The sequence below is a fragment of the Rhodnius prolixus genome, unplaced genomic scaffold (assembly GCF_049639745.1).
Source record: "Rhodnius prolixus isolate KJV_2025 unplaced genomic scaffold, Rpr scaffold_1, whole genome shotgun sequence".
Lineage (NCBI taxonomy): Eukaryota > Metazoa > Arthropoda > Insecta > Hemiptera > Reduviidae > Rhodnius > Rhodnius prolixus.
The window spans coordinates 66757993-66775053 of record NW_027411581.1 but is presented as its reverse complement, the minus strand read 5'-3'; the positions used below and the strand labels follow the sequence as shown (position 1 = coordinate 66775053).

At 32.4% G+C, this 17061-nt stretch overlaps 2 protein-coding genes and 1 long non-coding RNA gene across 4 annotated transcripts; 1 reads left to right on the top strand and 2 right to left on the bottom strand.

The window, feature by feature from the left end:
* Nucleotides 1–6: 6 nt before the first annotated feature.
* LOC141446226 (E3 ubiquitin-protein ligase MARCHF6) lies at nucleotides 7–11833 on the top strand. Of its 2 annotated transcripts, XM_074112733.1 has the most exons (12): nucleotides 7–207; nucleotides 2370–2551; nucleotides 3748–3988; nucleotides 4100–4739; nucleotides 5829–5956; nucleotides 6046–6321; nucleotides 6406–6515; nucleotides 6602–6692; nucleotides 7346–7762; nucleotides 9729–9948; nucleotides 10134–10356; nucleotides 11504–11833. In XM_074112733.1, exons 2-12 carry the CDS (start codon nucleotides 2415–2417, stop codon nucleotides 11805–11807), a joined length of 2787 nt encoding a protein of 928 aa, XP_073968834.1. In that variant the 5' UTR covers nucleotides 7–207; nucleotides 2370–2414; the 3' UTR covers nucleotides 11808–11833. The 2 variants fall into 2 exon arrangements, with proteins under 2 accessions (XP_073968834.1, XP_073968835.1); XM_074112734.1 differs by lacking the exon at nucleotides 7–207 and having other exon boundaries at nucleotides 2349–2551.
* Nucleotides 2370–3108, bottom strand: LOC141446232 (uncharacterized). The gene is made up of 2 exons (XR_012453584.1): nucleotides 2974–3108; nucleotides 2370–2860 (listed from the first exon to the last, which is right to left on the bottom strand). It is a non-coding gene; the product is annotated as an uncharacterized lncRNA (long non-coding RNA).
* Nucleotides 11834–15299: 3466 nt separating the features above from the next.
* On the bottom strand, nucleotides 15300–17032 carry mRpL42 (mitochondrial ribosomal protein L42). Its single transcript, XM_074112739.1, has one exon. It carries the CDS (start codon nucleotides 16783–16785, stop codon nucleotides 16372–16374), a length of 414 nt encoding a protein of 137 aa, XP_073968840.1. The 5' UTR covers nucleotides 16786–17032; the 3' UTR covers nucleotides 15300–16371.
* Between the last annotated feature and the right edge of the window lie 29 nt (nucleotides 17033–17061).

Genomic DNA, 17061 nt, shown 5'->3' with positions numbered 1-17061 from the left:
CATATTACTTATTCACGGTAACTTGTGAGTGCAGCTGCTAGTCCCAAGTTTCTGATAATAAACTATCTTAGGTTACTTTCATTTTTGGAATAAACACATTTAATTAATTATAATTTTTTGAGTTTTGAAATAATAAACATGTTTAGTGCTTATGTTAGCAGATTTTTTTGTTATTCATACAAAATGATTAATCTTTGACTTCTGAATGTGAGTATTTTGGATTTTCTTTGTTTTCATTTTCCTTGATTTTTTTAGATCGCCATTTCAACATTTTACATTAACCATAAAAAGTATTTATTATGTTTTATGTTGAAAATAGAAAAGTAAATAGTTTCTGATTCACTGAAATTTATGTTACGCTAAATTAATTGTTAATTTAAAAAATAATAATTGTTGCTAGACTTTTTTTTTTTATTAATGAGCGCACATAACATTCATTATCCTTGAAAAGTATTTTCCCTTTTTCTTTTAGTAACCTTTTTGCTTTTAATAGCCTGTTAGAAATAATTTGTCTTAAAAATTAAATGAAACATAAAACGAAGATTAATATATGGTGTATTAAACATCCCTACAAAATAAACCTTTTATTCGAATTATTTCATTTTAGTAACTTATGTAAAATTATGTTTAACAGTTTAATTTTAGTAGAAGCAGAAAATATTCTTGCATTAAATTAAAAGGTAATTTAACTTTTAAGACACCAAAATGGTTGTATTTCATATTTTTCTTTTCATACAGTGTTAATCCATTATTATGATTTAGGAAGCATGTAAAGTGAAATAAAGTTAAATGGAAAAGAAATAATATTTAATAGAGAGTGCAACAGAAAACGTATGACTCGGCGTTATTTGTGCTTTCTTCAGCTGTGTGAAATGTGGAACAATTTCTCAGAAGTATTTGCATTTACACACAAGAATACATAATTCTTGAGCACATGAACTTGAACATGAATTTCTGTAGCATCTGCGTTTGGTTTTTGGGATCTTGCATTGACCAAACAATGTGTGGATCCACTGTATTTGAATATACTCCTCTATTCTTTAAAAATTAAAAACAAGTAACAGCTTTTTGATCATCTAAATTAAAACAATATGAAATTGAAATAATACGAAGTAGAAGAATATGTAGTAAAAGAAAATCTAGCTTTTTACGTATTGAATACGTTCAAAATATTTTAGGTTCAGATTTGTTTTAATAATAGAATTGTCGCTTTAAAAGGCTACAAAATTGATTTAATGTATTTCTAAACGCTATGTTATATCCTAATATATCATATTATATTGTGTGATTAAAACGTCTCAAACCAGAGCCTGAAGAATCTCAATTAGACCTAAAGTTGAAACTGCTTACGTAATTCCGTAACAAAAGATTCTCAGCTGCAGAGGATGCAATTAATGTCCATTGGTAGGGTGCTAGGACCTAGGCGATCGTAAGTGATCAAGATATAATGCGCGATCATCTTACAATGGAAGGCTTTTTCCCATTGGTTTAGTTGGCAACCAAATCTGGTGCTTTGCTATGTTCCATACAACTTTGACATGTAGAGAACGCAATTCAACAATAGATAGATATAGCCAAATCGACGACCTAGGACCATCTTCCTATATGTTAAGTTAGGCATTTGGAGATTTCTACCTATTCCTTAGATTTCGCCATTTCTATTTTATGAAATAAACTCTGCTGCCCGGGCCTCTTAACAATGAGAAAAGTTTTTTAGAATTTTCTTGATATTTACTTGACTATTTTTCAGGCAAAACCAGCATGTTTTTTTTTTTTGTCATTGTAAATTTTAACAAGAAAGAAAGACTTGTGATTTCCTAAATCGTTAGGGCCACTATTGTGTAAACAATGTGGGGAATACGTTGTTGATTCTGTGCCAATCTCTGTCGTTTATAAATTATTTTGCTATAGTTAAAAAAAAATAAAGGCATGAATTTTTACAACCAACTTACAGTTATCTGGATGGAAATTGGTAAAAAACTATTAGTTGTGAGGAAATGGCGTAATGGTATGTGGTACCAGGAAATAATAAATAGCCGGGAAAATTAACCAAATCTGTCTTGGTTATGTACAGAATGTTACGCGCATCTTAATAGTTTTATGCATTTTTCAATTGTGGGATGTTAAAATAAACCTAAATAATCTTTTTTAAAATCCATTAATAAAAAAAAAATGATGTTACAAATTTAATTTGTTTTCCTAATTATAATGATGATAACATTTTTCGAACTTAAATTTACCATAGCAACCTAAATAAACATCAGCCGATTTAAAATAAATTTATAATTGCATCATTATATGATTTTTTTTTTTTTAATTTCTAAAAATTGATGAAATCCTTATTAAAGTTGCAGTTAATTTGCTTGCAGTTGCAGAAGCTTTTTTTTTTCGGTGAAGTATTGTGAGCTGGAGTTATGGAAGACGGTGCAAGTGGTGACATTTGCAGAGTTTGTCGATCTGAGGGCACTGCTGATAGGCCATTGTTTCATCCATGTATTTGTACAGGTTCAATTAAATGGATTCATCAAGAATGTCTCGTACAATGGATGAGGTAATATTATTTTTATAGTTTTATTTATTTTTTAAATGTAATCTAAATCAATTTAAGTAAAATCCTTAGCTTTCAAAAAAAAAAAAAAAATTACAAAGTATCATTTATCTTTAAATTTGTTTCTGGTATGCATAATGTTTAAAAAAAAAAACGCTGGATTTATTTGCCACAGCTGACACGATTTTTTAAAATTCCTAACCTGTTTACATTTTTCAGCCTTTATCGAGAAGATTGCTGAATCAGTTTGGTGTAAAGTATTTGATTTGACTTCCAATAAGTTTCTTAACAGGGCTACCAACTTCAATAATTCTAAAAAAAAATATATATATATTTACTTGTGCTTAAAACATGCAAAACCTTGAATTTATGCTTGCTTTCATTTACTCTGTTCAAATAACATTTTAATTAGTTCAAATACTCACTATGTAACTCTTCTGTCACTCAGTCAGCAAGAGTACTGAAACTTATTTAAAGTAAAATTATTTACCTAAACTGATTTATAAGCCCCTGATGTTGAATGAAAAACAAAAAAACAGTGGTCTACGACGTGTAAAATCAGTCACATTGTCTAATACTGTCAATCTTGACCACATTTTCAATGATAAAAAAAAATATTGCATCACTTATCTAATAGAACCGCAGGATGTGTTTAGAATGTCTCATTTTTTACGATAAAAGGTAATCATCGTAAAAAAACAGAAACAATTTTTTTAATGATGTCCAAAATTTTATTCTGCAAAATATTTGTGTACCCAGTTGTTTATATATTTTTTTAATTAGTTTCATTATTTCGTATTTTTTGTTTTTACTTTAATTTAATCTTTGAACAGAATTTCATAAAATATTAATGAGCACTTAGATTCACTGTGTACGCCATGTTTATAATAGTAATGTACTAATTCGATGGTGCCTGATCGAATTAAATCGATTGTGATTACTTTTGTGGTTAAATTTTGTTTATAGTATGACTTGGAGAAATACGAAATAATTTGCCTCATTTATGAAATTATGCCTCATAATTTCTAATTAAAACTGAAATGGGCAAAAATCTTTCTTCTTTTAGGATTAATGAATTAATTAATTAACATTTTTGTACAATTTCCTCATTTATATTATTATTTTTGTATATCCGTAGTGGTTCAAGACTGACTTCATTTACATAAAAATATTTACTTTTGTTTTGTTTTCTTTAACAGATACAGTCACAAAGAGTTTTGCGAATTATGTGGCCATCGATTTTCTTTCACACCAATCTATTCGCCAGACATGCCACGAAGACTGCCTATAAGAGACGTGGCGGGCGGCCTGCTATCTTCTATAGCGACAGCCGTTAAATACTGGTTGCATTATACCCTGGTGGCCATAGCTTGGCTGGGTATCGTACCACTTACTGCTTGCAGAATATACAGATGTCTTTTTAATGGCTCAGTAGATTCTGTTAGTTATTTGATTTTCTCTATTAATTATTATTGTATATATGTGTTTCTATACCTTGGGGGTAAAAAAGGAAAAAGCTTTTTACGCTCTGTTTTTGCTTTTTTTTCCCAGATTTTGACACTACCGCTTGATATGCTCTCCACAGAGAACATTGGCTCAGACATTTTCCATGGATGTTTTGTGGTCACCTGTACTTTGTTCGCCTTTATTGGACTAGTATGGTTACGAGAACAAATCCTTCATGGCGGAGGTCCAGATTGGCTAGAGCCGGAACAACAACAGCAGGGTGGCGTTCAACAAGGAGCTGCTGCAGCCGGTGGAGGAGGTGGAGGTGGAGGAGCGGATGCAGTCGGCGGCCAGGCTGTTGCAGCGCAACCTGCCGCCGCCGGCAATGCAGCTCTGGCTTTTGCAGCCGCACAACAACAACTACAACAACATCTTCAGCAACAGCAAAACAACAACCTTTTGGAACCTATCAACGAGGAAGTAGTTGGCGGCGGTGAAGGAGCCGTAGACGGTATGGGTGGTGGTGATTGGAATCCATTGGAGTGGGACAGAGCAGCAGAAGAGCTTACATGGGAAAGACTTTTAGGATTAGATGGTTCTTTAGTATTTTTAGAGCACGTTTTCTGGGTAGTATCCTTAAATACACTCTTCATTCTAGTATTTGCCTTTTGTCCATATCACATGGGGCAGCTTGCAGTTGTAGCGTTAGGAGTAAAACAACATGTCAATGCTTCACATTTTCAAGGTAATCTCGATTTCGTATTTTTTTTCAAAACCTATTCATAAAAAAATATTGAATAATTTATATCCTGAATTGCTCTCAAATACTTGGATGCTGAATATTACTCAACTCTAGACCATCTTTAAACAGTTCACTGACATCCTTAAATAACTTTATTATTCTTTTACATTTTACGATAATATTATTTTTTCTCCCTTTTTATTATTATAATAAACTCCTAAATTAGGGATGGCGAACCTTTTTGAGACGTGGGTCAAATTTTGTTCATTTTTTTTTAGTACTAGCTCTTGGGTCACTAATGCCCATTTGCACAAGAGATAAGTTTAAAAATTTTAAACTGAATATTTTCAAAACTAAACATCTTTAAAATTCAGTTGGCTTAACGGGTAAAACGGGACAAAACAAGTGCTATGGAAGTCTCTTTTTACAAACATAACTGAACAAAACCTGAACAAAAGTGTGTTTTATCTGAAAAAAAAATCTAAATATGGTTATTTGCTTTGGGTTGTCGATTTTTTTTTAACAAACAAAATATGAATAAAATTATACATTTTATTTGATATTTTGTAAACACTTTTGCTTTATTTCAAATATACTACAAAAGCATTTGTCGTCATTTGTGTTTTAGAACTGTAATGATCAAACTAAAGTTTATAGATAGCATTTAAATTGCTTTTGTGTCAATGAGTGATAGAAAAAATACAGATAGAATATAAATTATCCACTTGTACATAAGAAGAACTTTATTTTTATTTGATTTTGGTATGATTTTAAGGATTTAAGTAAAATTGTACCCATAATCCCTCCACACTCTATTTTTTCTCTGTCTAATTGGTCTAAATATTAATTTTGGACATGAGACCAAATACTAACAGTGAATCCTCAAAGTCGGAAATTCTGCTTGAACGCAATATTACATCTCTCATAAGATTGTGGTTAAGAGAGGGTGAAAAGTTTTCCTTATGTCTGCATTTCATGTGTATCAATATTTCTTGATTGCAAAAATTGGTGTGAAAGCCCCCCCCCCCCCAATAAGGTTATGAAAAAAAATGATAATGAAAATGTAAACAATACTTATACTTTATTGTTCAGGTTTAGTGACTACTCTGTTTGGATATTGCGTAATTGGAATCTGTTTAGTTGCGCTGCACTCTCTTGCGGCTCTCCTGAGTCTAGTCAAATCAAGAAGAATTCTTGGCCATTGTTACGTTGTAGTTAAGGTACATGAAATGGAAATGATTCACCTTTGTATTATTGTTATTATAATAATCGCTTTTAATCTACAAAAAAAAAAAAAATGTACCCACAGGTATCTTTACTGTCTGTGGTGGAAATTGGAGTACTGCCATTGGTCTGTGGCTGGTGGTTGGATATCTGCAGTTTGTCATTGTTTGACGCTACGCTCAGAGATCGGGAAGCTTCGTTTAGATTAGCGCCCGGTACGTCCATGTTCATACATTGGTTAGTCGGCATGGTATATGTTTATTATTTCGCATCGTTCATATTACTGTTGAGGGAAGTTCTAAGACCAGGTGTACTGTGGTTTCTTAGAAATTTGAATGATCCAGATTTTAGTCCGATACAGGTAAGCTACATTTTCTAGATTTTGTTTTTTGTTTTGCTTTTTTATAAGAGCTAAAATCAATTATTTTTTTTTTATATTTTACAGGAAATGATTCACTTACCAATAATTAGACATATAAGAAGACTTGTCTCGTCTGCAGTGATTTTTGGTTCAGCTGTTATTCTGATGCTGTGGCTTCCAATCAGGATTCTAAGGTAGTTCACAATTTTCTTCACTCTGTTTACCTGTCGTGCAAAAAAGTGAATTATGACTAACGCGTTGTCTCTTTCTCTCATTCCAGATATATGTTTCCAAATTTCCTTCCATATGTGGTGGCTATGCAGACTGAAGCTCAAGTCAATGAACTATCATTAGAACTGTTACTTCTTCAGGTAATTTTTGTTGAAACATATTTTATTCAACTTATAACTTCACAAACTTTCGATCAACGTATAAAGTTTAAAAAAAAAAAAAAATTAAAATGGTATTTTAGGTTTTGGAACTTTTATCACACTGGGAAATTTTAACAATATATTTTATATATAAGTCACAAAAACCACACATCTTATGAAGTAATAAAGCCTTCCTAAACCATTTCTTAGAAGCAACCCTGGCAATATTATAATGAACTTAGTTTAAAGTTAATTGTTTTAACTTTTTTTTTTTTGAGATATTTAGTTCAAATACAAACATATTTTCTACAGAAACAACTTTTTTTGCATTTAGTGAACATCAATACGGACATTTCCGGCGGAAATTCCAAATAGACAATTGGATAGGATCGCATCCTTCCCTTATCTAATACGAGAAAGTGAATATAATTAATTTGAGGAGACATGCTGTTGCCAAAGTATGAAAATGCCTTAGTTAGGTCTATTGGGCATAAATATTGGAAACATTGACTAAATGAATGTCTCGTGATGTAAATTTTACCTGTACAATTTCCTTCTGTGTCAGTTTATGGATGTGGAAGGACTTAACTTTAATTTTATCCAGTTACAGGTGGTAATGATTTCAACTTGTAATATTTTATCTTTGTTTTAAGGTGATCTTGCCAGCATTGTTGGAACAATCGCACACACGGGCCTGGCTGAAAGCACTGATAAGAGTCTGGTGTTTGGCCGTATCCTATCTACTTGATATTAAATCCTATCTTCTGGGTGACAGTCCGCCTGCCGGCAATGGTGCCCAACAGGCTCAACAAGCACCCGCCGGCGCCGCTGCTCCTCCTGCCCCACTGGATGAACCGCCGGCGGCAGCTGTGGGCGGTGTTGGACGCGGTGTCGACCTGGGCGCCGCTCATCATGCACTTTTCCAAAGAGGTGGTCCTACAGGATTTCAACCGTATATCAGACCAAGACTGTTTCCACTAAGACTGCTCTGTTTGGTTGTGTTGGTGTGTTGTTCATTGGTGGTTGTCTCGCTGGTTGCACTCACTGTGCCCGTATTTCTTGGCAGGAAGGTGAGTATTTTGTGGATATTAGTTATTTATTAAGTATTTTATCACAAAAAAGCCATTTACAAATTTATCTGGAAAATTTTACTCACATTTCTTGGTGCCAGCTCTGCCTCGGGCTTCTTTTCCTTCTTATGAGTGTTATTTTAATATTTTCGACCATTTTGCGTCTTGAGTACGTAAAATATGACTAACTCATTTCAAGTTTACCTGCTGTAAAGTTCTACATAAATGCATTAGTAATCATCAGAGTTGGTTAGTACAGCATCCCTGATATATTACTTGAACTAGAGAAGAGCTGAGTTTAAAAAAAATGGCGAAATTCTTATACACTACTACCTCGATTAACCGGGCTGACCTCCGGCTATACCCACCCCGGAAAACTGAACTCCCGGTTAAATCGAATACACAGTATTACATAATACATTTGTACATATGAATGTACATATGTATATAAGTATGTATGTATTATACGGGTGTATACGTTTACGTTTAGTACCAGTTTTCTTAACGGATTCCATTGCGTAAGTGAAATAAAAATTCGACCGAACGGGGCAAACGAAAGATGTTTTCTGTGGGACGGAACTGATTAAAACTGAAGACTAGCTTGAGATTAGGCTGCTCTCTGGGAAGATTAAAATAATGCCGGTAATTTTCCATAAAAACTGTATTACATATAACCGTGAAGTTGAAAATCAACCATTTACGACACGTAAATCCCATGGTCTTTTGTAAGACCGTGGTAAATCCCAAGAAATTTAGCACTAATTGCACCATATTTTGGGTTTTTACATACATACATGCATATACAGGGTGTTCATTTTAAGACGGCTCAAATGCATTTCATGCTTAAACGATTAATCTGAGCAAAAAATGGTAGAGGAAAAAAACGCAAGCCAGGTTAGCCAGGAGGTTATCAACTGCTCTCTGTATCTGAGGAGGCACCTTTGGAGGCACAGTACATGCTTTACAAGTTGAGTAAAGTGCATTATTTGATAAATTAAGGAATAAGTTTGATCCTTTACTTGAAAGATATTGAACACTTAAATATGTGGCAGGAGGTTTCCAATTTTTTTGGTAATTAAACGCAACTCTTCCAAAATTACCAAATAATTATTAAACCTTCTTGTTTGTAACAGAAGTAAAATTAATTTTTAGCCATTTTGTGTGTGGTTGAGAACATCTAAAGCTCTTAACATGTGATTTTTCTTAGAAGAATCACTCGGAAAACGACTAATTTCACGATATTAAGAAAAATACTAGCTTTACTGCCTTGGCAATTTTTTAGTAGAAAGAGGATGAAAAAATACATAAAAATGACCTATCGCAGAGCTCTTCTTTCTCTTTGATAACAAGTTAAAAAATTGAAATATGATTAATAAATACCAGATTTTGAAATGGCCTAGCACTTTTAATTTTGAAGATATCGAATTGCGGTTTCCGGTTTCTTTAATAACTTTTTATACTCTTTAAAACTGTGTATATGAAAATGGGGGTCAACTGCGTACCTTCACTTTTGGTCGCGCGTCGGCCGCGTATGCAGGCAGGAATCTAAAATCAAGTCACATATTCTGAAACTAGAAGTGACGGACAACAAATTTTTCCTTTACCATTTTTTGCTCAGTTAAACCATTTAAGCATGAAATGCATTTGAGCCGTCTTAAAATGAACACCCTCTGTATGACATTTGAAGAAAATCAGATATAAAAGAGTTGCTGCCACGCCTACAATTATGTTACGTCGGAAGACAAAAAAATTTCCTGTCGCCACCGAAAATTAACTATTGTTTCAGCACCGATCCACGTGTTCTCATGTTGACTCAACATGATCCCGGTTAATCCGAATCTCGGTTAATCGAGGTTGTACTGTATTATAATGCTAAGCTTGAAACTAATAGACTGATTAATTTCCTTTAGGAAAATCAATTTTATCTGGCTATCAAAACAAATATTTCTAAATTATTTCCACACAGGTAATGGTACATTACCCACAAGTCACCAGCACCGGAAGTGTTGGCCCTGTACACGAACTTTATACGGCCGCCTGTGGTACCTATATATGTTGGGTGACAGCAAGAGCGGTCACCTTTATACTCAGCTGGTTGCCTCAAGGTCGTCGAGCTGTCACAGATATGCTCTATAATTGGCTCTTGGTAGCAGCTAAATCTTTTATCGCCACGTTTCTTCTCATTGGTCAGTATGTAATAAAATATTATTTATATATATATGTGTTTATTTAAGTGCATCATTTTCATACTAGAATTTTTGGGGAACCATATGTAATGTTTAGTTAATTAGTTTAGTAAAAATTCATTTCCAAAATCTACAAAAAAAATGTGTTTTAAAAAACCTAATATTTTATATTTTTGTTGGAACAGTTGTAATACCACTACTGTCTGGTCTACTATTGGAATTGGTGGTAGTTATGCCGTTGCGAGTGCCACTTGATCAGACGCCGGTATTATGGTTATGGCAAGATTGGGCTCTAGGCGTGCTCTATACCAAAATAGTGTGCGCAGTAACCATGATGGGTCCAGAATGGGCACTCAGACACGCCATTGAAAGAGTCTACAGAGATGGACTACGTAATATGCATCTTAAGTAAGTGTGTGGCCCTGGCCAAGTTGTTTGTTTAGAAAGGACAGCCCCAGCAATAAAAATTTCTGTTACGTACCCAGTTGCTGAGTCTCTAATAAACACTCTTAAGGGTGCGTTCCACTAAGCGCTCACAACGATCACAACGAACCGCGGTTTTGCCCGTTCCACTTGCACTTGCGAATGTTACAATAGAAAACTCAAGTGGAATGGGGACTACGGAGCGTTTCAACCGTTCATGTAAACATTACAAATGGCGACCTCGAAAATACGAGTCAGAAGCTTGAAGAGGTTGTTTTTTAAATTTTAACCCCGTTTATAAGCAGTTATAATAAACTTTATTAATTATTGGTAAAGCTGACTTATATTAAATATATATATAATTCAATTTTTGATATTACATTTATAAAATTTACGTTTAAATAAAATTAAAATGTCTTTTGTGGCAACAGTAGGATATTTATTAATGCAACGTAATAATGCTTTAGGAAGTTCTTCATCTAGTTCCGATGAAGAGTGGAATGCAATTTTACAAAATCGAAATTATTGAAAAGCGAAAACTTAGGCCACATATTATTAACTATCAAAGTGTAATTGATCGTTATTCAGTGATTTAGTAATTTTTCATTTTATTTCTATTTTTAGACTTTTGAGAAACACATTCAATTATTTACATGAGATAATACTTTCATTTACATGATACATATAATTTTTTCGGTCGCCATCTTTGCTTTTAAAAATTGCGCTTTCTAAATTTCTGAACGCCCACTCAGAGACCCAGCTCTTAAGGTGGGGGGAGGGGGCGTTGTGAGCTTCGCGTGAGCGAAAATAATGACGTCATTTGTGACGTTTTCGCCACAACCACTACGACCGCGGTCGTCCATATGGAACGGCTGAAGAAGGTACATTTCGATCGTTGTGGAACGCTTAGTGGAACGCACACCCTAAGACGAATTTTTCTAAGAAAAATTTCAATAAAAATGAGAAAAATCCGTTTTATAAAGTGATTCTTCGTTTGAGTAGTTTTTTTTTACGACAAATGAATGTCTGGTAGATTTATTGCTAAGTTTCTAAACAATAAACGTAAGCTAAAAGCTTGTCTTTTTTTTTTTTTTTTTTTTTTTTTTTTTTTTTTTTTTTTTTTTGTTTTCAGGTTCGTAGTAATGGAACTAGCTCTACCAGTAATTTCAGCGCTGGCCATTGCCCTGGCCGTACCATACGCCATTGCCCACAGTGTGGTGCCATTATTTGTTTCAAATAATTTCGTGCAAGTGGTAGTTGCACGTAGGATTTATCCATCTGTTCTATTACTGGTTGTTGTCTGCGGTCTGATTACATTACAAATAAGACAATTTGCAAAATTATACGAACATATAAAGAATGATAAATACTTGGTTGGCAGGCGATTGGTCAACTATCATCACAAGTCAACTATACATCAAACGAGTACGCATTAAAAGCAAAAAAAAAAAAAAAAAAAAAATGGCCGTTCTCTTGAAAAGAAAAAACAGAAAAAAAATCCAATTTCCAAAATCTTTTTATTTGTTACAAAAAAAAATAAATAAAAAATAAAAGCTGGACTTAAAAAGACTGAGGAAATTGTTTACGAGAGAGACAGGTCACTGACAACAAATTACTGCAATAAAAGTAAAACAATTAAAATTAAAAAAAAAATAAATAAAAACGAAAAAGGAACGGACACCCTCTTACTTTTATGAAGATAAAAAAATTTTTGAAATTTGTTAAAATTTGTTTTTTTGTATTTTTCTTTTTCTTTTTGTTGTTGTTACAACACTGTTGGGAACACAATAACTACACTTTTAATTATAATAAATAACAAAAACATGTAAACACTTATGTTTTCTTTTGTGTTTAAAGAACTAAAAAAAAAAAAAAAATAGTGCAACCAAATTTTAATTATCTGCAGAGTTCTTCAAAAATTGTTACCAAGTGTACAGTAAAGAGGAAACAGCTGTTTTGAATACGATTAGTTTGATTTACAGGATGATAGTGGCCAACTATGCCCTGGCTTTCAAATTTTGGTGATAATTAAAAATTTTTATTTTTAATATTTTGGTCAGTGGCAATTGTAAGGAATGTAATAAAAAATAAAAACCATCTCAATATTTATATGTATAGATGTTCATAAAAGATTAAAGTTTTTAATAAATATGTTAAGGAGTATGTTGTTCTATTGTATATATTATAAATAAATATATATATATATATATAAAAAGGTTGTGTAGAAAGAAAAAAATGCTGGTTTTATTATTTAACCCCATTTCATTCAAATTAGTAGTTAAATTTTCAATATCATACATTCACGATGTTAATCTGAAAAAAAATTCTGAAGCTGAATGTACACATGGTACATTCGCACCCAAAACCATTAAAGTAATTTTTATTTTTCCGAAAATATACCTGAGATTATATCGTCGCTACCACGCCAAAACCACGAATCTGCCAATTTGGCCATTTTCACCTAAATACAGATTTTTGCTTAGCTTTTGGTCAACTTCACTCTGCCAAAGACGCGAATCTGCAGCACCAGTCGATGTTGCTGAAATCGTAACTCATATTTTCACGAGTCTGTAGAAAACTACAGGATCTCCACGCCAATTCACGAATATGCCACTTTCGCGAGTTTGCCATAGTGTTTCTTCAAGAGTACTTCATGAATCTACCACTTTCGTGTTTTTCGCATGGTAAGATGAACTAATTGGAAAAAAATCGTTTTTTTCCCTGTAGACCGCGCTGGACTTTAGCTTTAATAATGTTATGTTTACATCATTGTGTTGATGCTGTTTTTGATAACGCTTAACCATGAGTGAAAGAACACGGAAGATACTTTCTATGTGTGCTCCATTAGTGATAGAATCTGAATCAGATGAATCTAAAGATCCTTTTGGTGATGTAGATATTTTCGACCAGGATAAAAATTATGTACCTTCAGAAGAAGACAGTTCAAGCAGTGATGATGGCAATCGTGATGCAAATATAAAACATGTTAACGTTGAAGGCATCAGATTTTCAGAGGGATAATTTGCCGGAACCTGATGCAAGTGAAGAGTCGGAATATGACGACTAACAATTAGCGTATAGGAACTGTACATTAATCTTGATCTGAATAAAAAACATTTTGAATTCTAACTAACAACAATGGTTTTATAATAGTTCCCTTTTACTTTATCAATTCCTTACGAATGTGTTTCCTTCGCAAAAATCACAATGCCAAAATCACGAAAGTGCATTTAAGCCCTAATATATGTTGTTTTAAAGTAAACATTATGAACGAAAATAACATCATTAAAAGCTATTCTTTCGAATAAAAAATATAAAATAAAATTTACGTTTTAAACTTGAAACCCTGATTTTTCAGAGCTAAAAGAATCTTTAAATGTGTTTTACTCAAAACTTACTTTTTGCAGTTTCGTGGTTTTGGCGTGGTACCGACGATATGTGCCGTTTATTTTGAAAGTGGGGTAAGTTCATTTTTTTTTTGTTATTTCGAGATATTTAATAGGTTTTGCGGTTCAATAAATTTAAAAATATTGGTAAATATTAATAGACATTTTTTTTTTTTTTGTATTTTGTGGTGTTAGATAATGAAAGTTTATAATTCTAATAGTGTTTATAGTGCTGGCTAAGAAAAATAAAAAATTTATTATAACTAAAAAGGATTTGCCTCACTTTTAAAATTAATGAAATTATTGTAATCGTTGATTTAAATGGATAATATTTCAGTCTTTTTAAAACAATATACTAATCAATAGTTCAACTATTCTTCTTCTTTTTTTGAATCATTTTGGTCCGAATTGCCTTCGTATTCAGATTCTGATTCCAAGATTCTTCTTTTATTACCGATTGTCATGGGTCTTATTTCTACAAACATAAAAATAATAAAATTACTTGCAAATGAGAATTTTATTGAAATGGCGTTATTACCCAGAAAAGTATTTTTAAATTATTTTTGTTACCTACCAAATTCACTTTTAGATGCATCAGAGTTATAATTACCGTTGTAATCGGTTTCAGCTATTTTTTCTTTTTATAAATAAACCACAATCCGTTATTAATATTCAAATAATGAAACTTTTTTCGTACACAAAACAACACAACTTACTTGATAGCCGATAATATAAGTCGAATGTTATACAATTTACAGTTTTTCAGAGCCAATGGTACTAAAATTACCGGACGTTGTTGTTATTATCGAATCACAAAATTAAGATGTACTTATTATTATTAAATAATAACAAAATTTTATTAAATATTGGACAATCACCGATTACCAATATCAAAAATAGATAGATAAGACATGATGTTAAACCATCACATTTGCTTCAGCAACCGGAGTTAAATTTTGCTGTACGGGTTAAATAATTTCAACCTAAGATGGACTTGCACCATTTTCAAATTAAACATATTTACAATATTGTTAAGAGCTAAAACTTCAATCTCCCAGATATTAGGATTCTGAATTTTTTTTTTACTCTAAATTGTTTACAGATAAAAAGATCATACTAAGTTTTATCTATAAATACCATTATCTTCATTTTTTTTTTCAAAAATGGACTTGCCCCACTTTCAAAATAAACGGCTCATATTATGCAGTCATATTAAGTAATTTTATAAAAAAACAAACTATACAGGTACATTGTTATTACAGTGATTCAGATACTCCAAACCTGTGTTTGCTAAAGAAACAAATTAATCTGATAAAGGAACGTTCGCTAAAGTAGACCACATCCAACTCTTCTATCCTAGTGTTGTCTTATATATGTACTTGCTCCGCCATCCTCACTGTTATGTCCAGATCATTTCAACATACCCTTCTTAATCTTCGACACTAAATCTTTCACTCTACAAAGCTACCTAGAATTTTCTTAATAGACTTTACATGTTTTAAGTCTTTGGTTGAACTATAGGTACATTGAATAAAACGATAATCATTTTTAATAACGATATTATTTATTGACAAAATTTAATTCTAAGGTAACCATTAAATTAAATCAGAACAAACACTAATGTGAACAATGGTCTTCCACCTCCTCGGAAAGTTTTGGGTAAATCAGGTGTTGTAGGTTGCTTTAAATTTTAAGTCACAATTTCAGGTTCTCATAAAAAAAAAAAAAGAGAAGAAATTTGCAAGGAAATAACATCTTTTGAAGTGTCACAAGTTTAAGTTCCAAATTATGTGCATAGAGCATGGGATAAGATGGGCGATGCCACTAATTTGGATTCAACTTCTACAAGAGCAGCGAGTTTCCATATCATCAGCGCTGAAAGTTGACTCTATGTGCAATATAAAGAATTTGAGTCCAGTGAAACGAGTAGATTGTAAGATCGTCTGTTACTCCAAAACCTTACTTGAAATCAGAACCTTCCATTCTGAGAAAACCAAAAGCTGGAGAAACGGTTATCTCAATGACTGGCAACCCTCTATTAAGTTTCTTCATTTCGGCGACCAACGAAGATACCACAGATTTCTAATCCCATTGATCAAGAACGGGTCCTGATAGTGCCGAGACAGTTTAGATGCATGTAAATTACCTTGTGTGCATCTTTTCAACTAAGGCAAGACTAGCGAAACTTCATAATTTTTTTCGGATACGTTCTTAAAGTGAAAATTAAAGCAATTCCGGTACCATAGATTTACTTTTTTAAGAACTTTTTGTCAATATTTTAAAAGGATGCTTATTTTAAATCAACCAGTCAAAATAATTTGTTGAAATAAATTAGTAAGTTAAAAAAAAAGGAAGAATAAGAAGAAAAATATCGAGAAATGTTTACTGCTTGAATCTAAAGTTAATTTCCGTTAGTTTTTTTGTTTTTATCACTTTTTAAAATATACTAAAACTTAAATTAGTTGAAACAGTAAAATAGAGTACAATCATCTACTGGACATAATTTCTTTTCTGCGCTACATTAAATTGACTTTTTTTAATTTTCTTATGAATAAATTAATTTTGAACAATAAATCTGAAAGATATCTAAAAAAAAATAACTAACTACAAATGTTCAAAGATAACTTCTATCCCTTGGAGTTTTCTTCGCTCTTTTATCTCTATTTCTAGGATACCAACGATGTTTAGTAGTGTAAGTTATTTTAGCCAACTCGTCTGGAACAGTGTCCAGAGATTTTTTCGCAAAAACTGTATAAACATTTTTCTCAGAATTTTTCAACACACTAGTAGATGATTCTTCCAATTGTTCAGGTAAAGGCTTTGTACATTCATATGGAAATTCTTTTTCTGGATGCCAACACACAATTGTAGATCCATCATTTGTCACAACTATTGGATCCTGTATCTCGTTAAGAATGCCGACGTGCTTGTTCCTGCAAGGATAACTTTGTAAGGCTGGTAGGTTTGCATTTCGAACAATGCGTACCACGTTGTACGATAATTTTATAAAAAGACTGTGTAGCGACATTAATTATAATTGAGAATGCAGAAAATAAGTTCTAGCGATGAACTGTCTGAGCAAGCACCGCTTAAATAGTTGCATTACCAAAAACAAACTGGAGGTTATACTCAAGAACCTGAGGCAAGAAGCAGTATTCTGATAAACTTAACTAAATATTAAGAAGGTAATGCACCAATATATATGTTTATCACATAAATTACTATTATATATACAAAGTAAAAAAATTTAATTGTCTAAAGATTACAGTTATCTGAAACCGCAACAATTATTTATGGATCAATT

Excerpts from the sequence above, each read along its gene's own strand:
- LOC141446226 (XM_074112733.1), top strand. The coding sequence starts at position 2,415 with ATGGAAGACGGTGCAAGTGGTGACATTTGCAGAGTTTGTCGATCTGAG. Across the intron at positions 6,322-6,405 it reads CAGATTTTAGTCCGATACAG|GAAATGATTCACTTACCAAT; the intron begins GTAAGCTACATT and ends TATATTTTACAG. Across the intron at positions 6,693-7,345 it reads TAGAACTGTTACTTCTTCAG|GTGATCTTGCCAGCATTGTT; the intron begins GTAATTTTTGTT and ends CTTTGTTTTAAG.
- mRpL42 (XM_074112739.1), bottom strand. The coding sequence starts at position 16,785 with ATGTCGCTACACAGTCTTTTTATAAAATTATCGTACAACGTGGTACGC.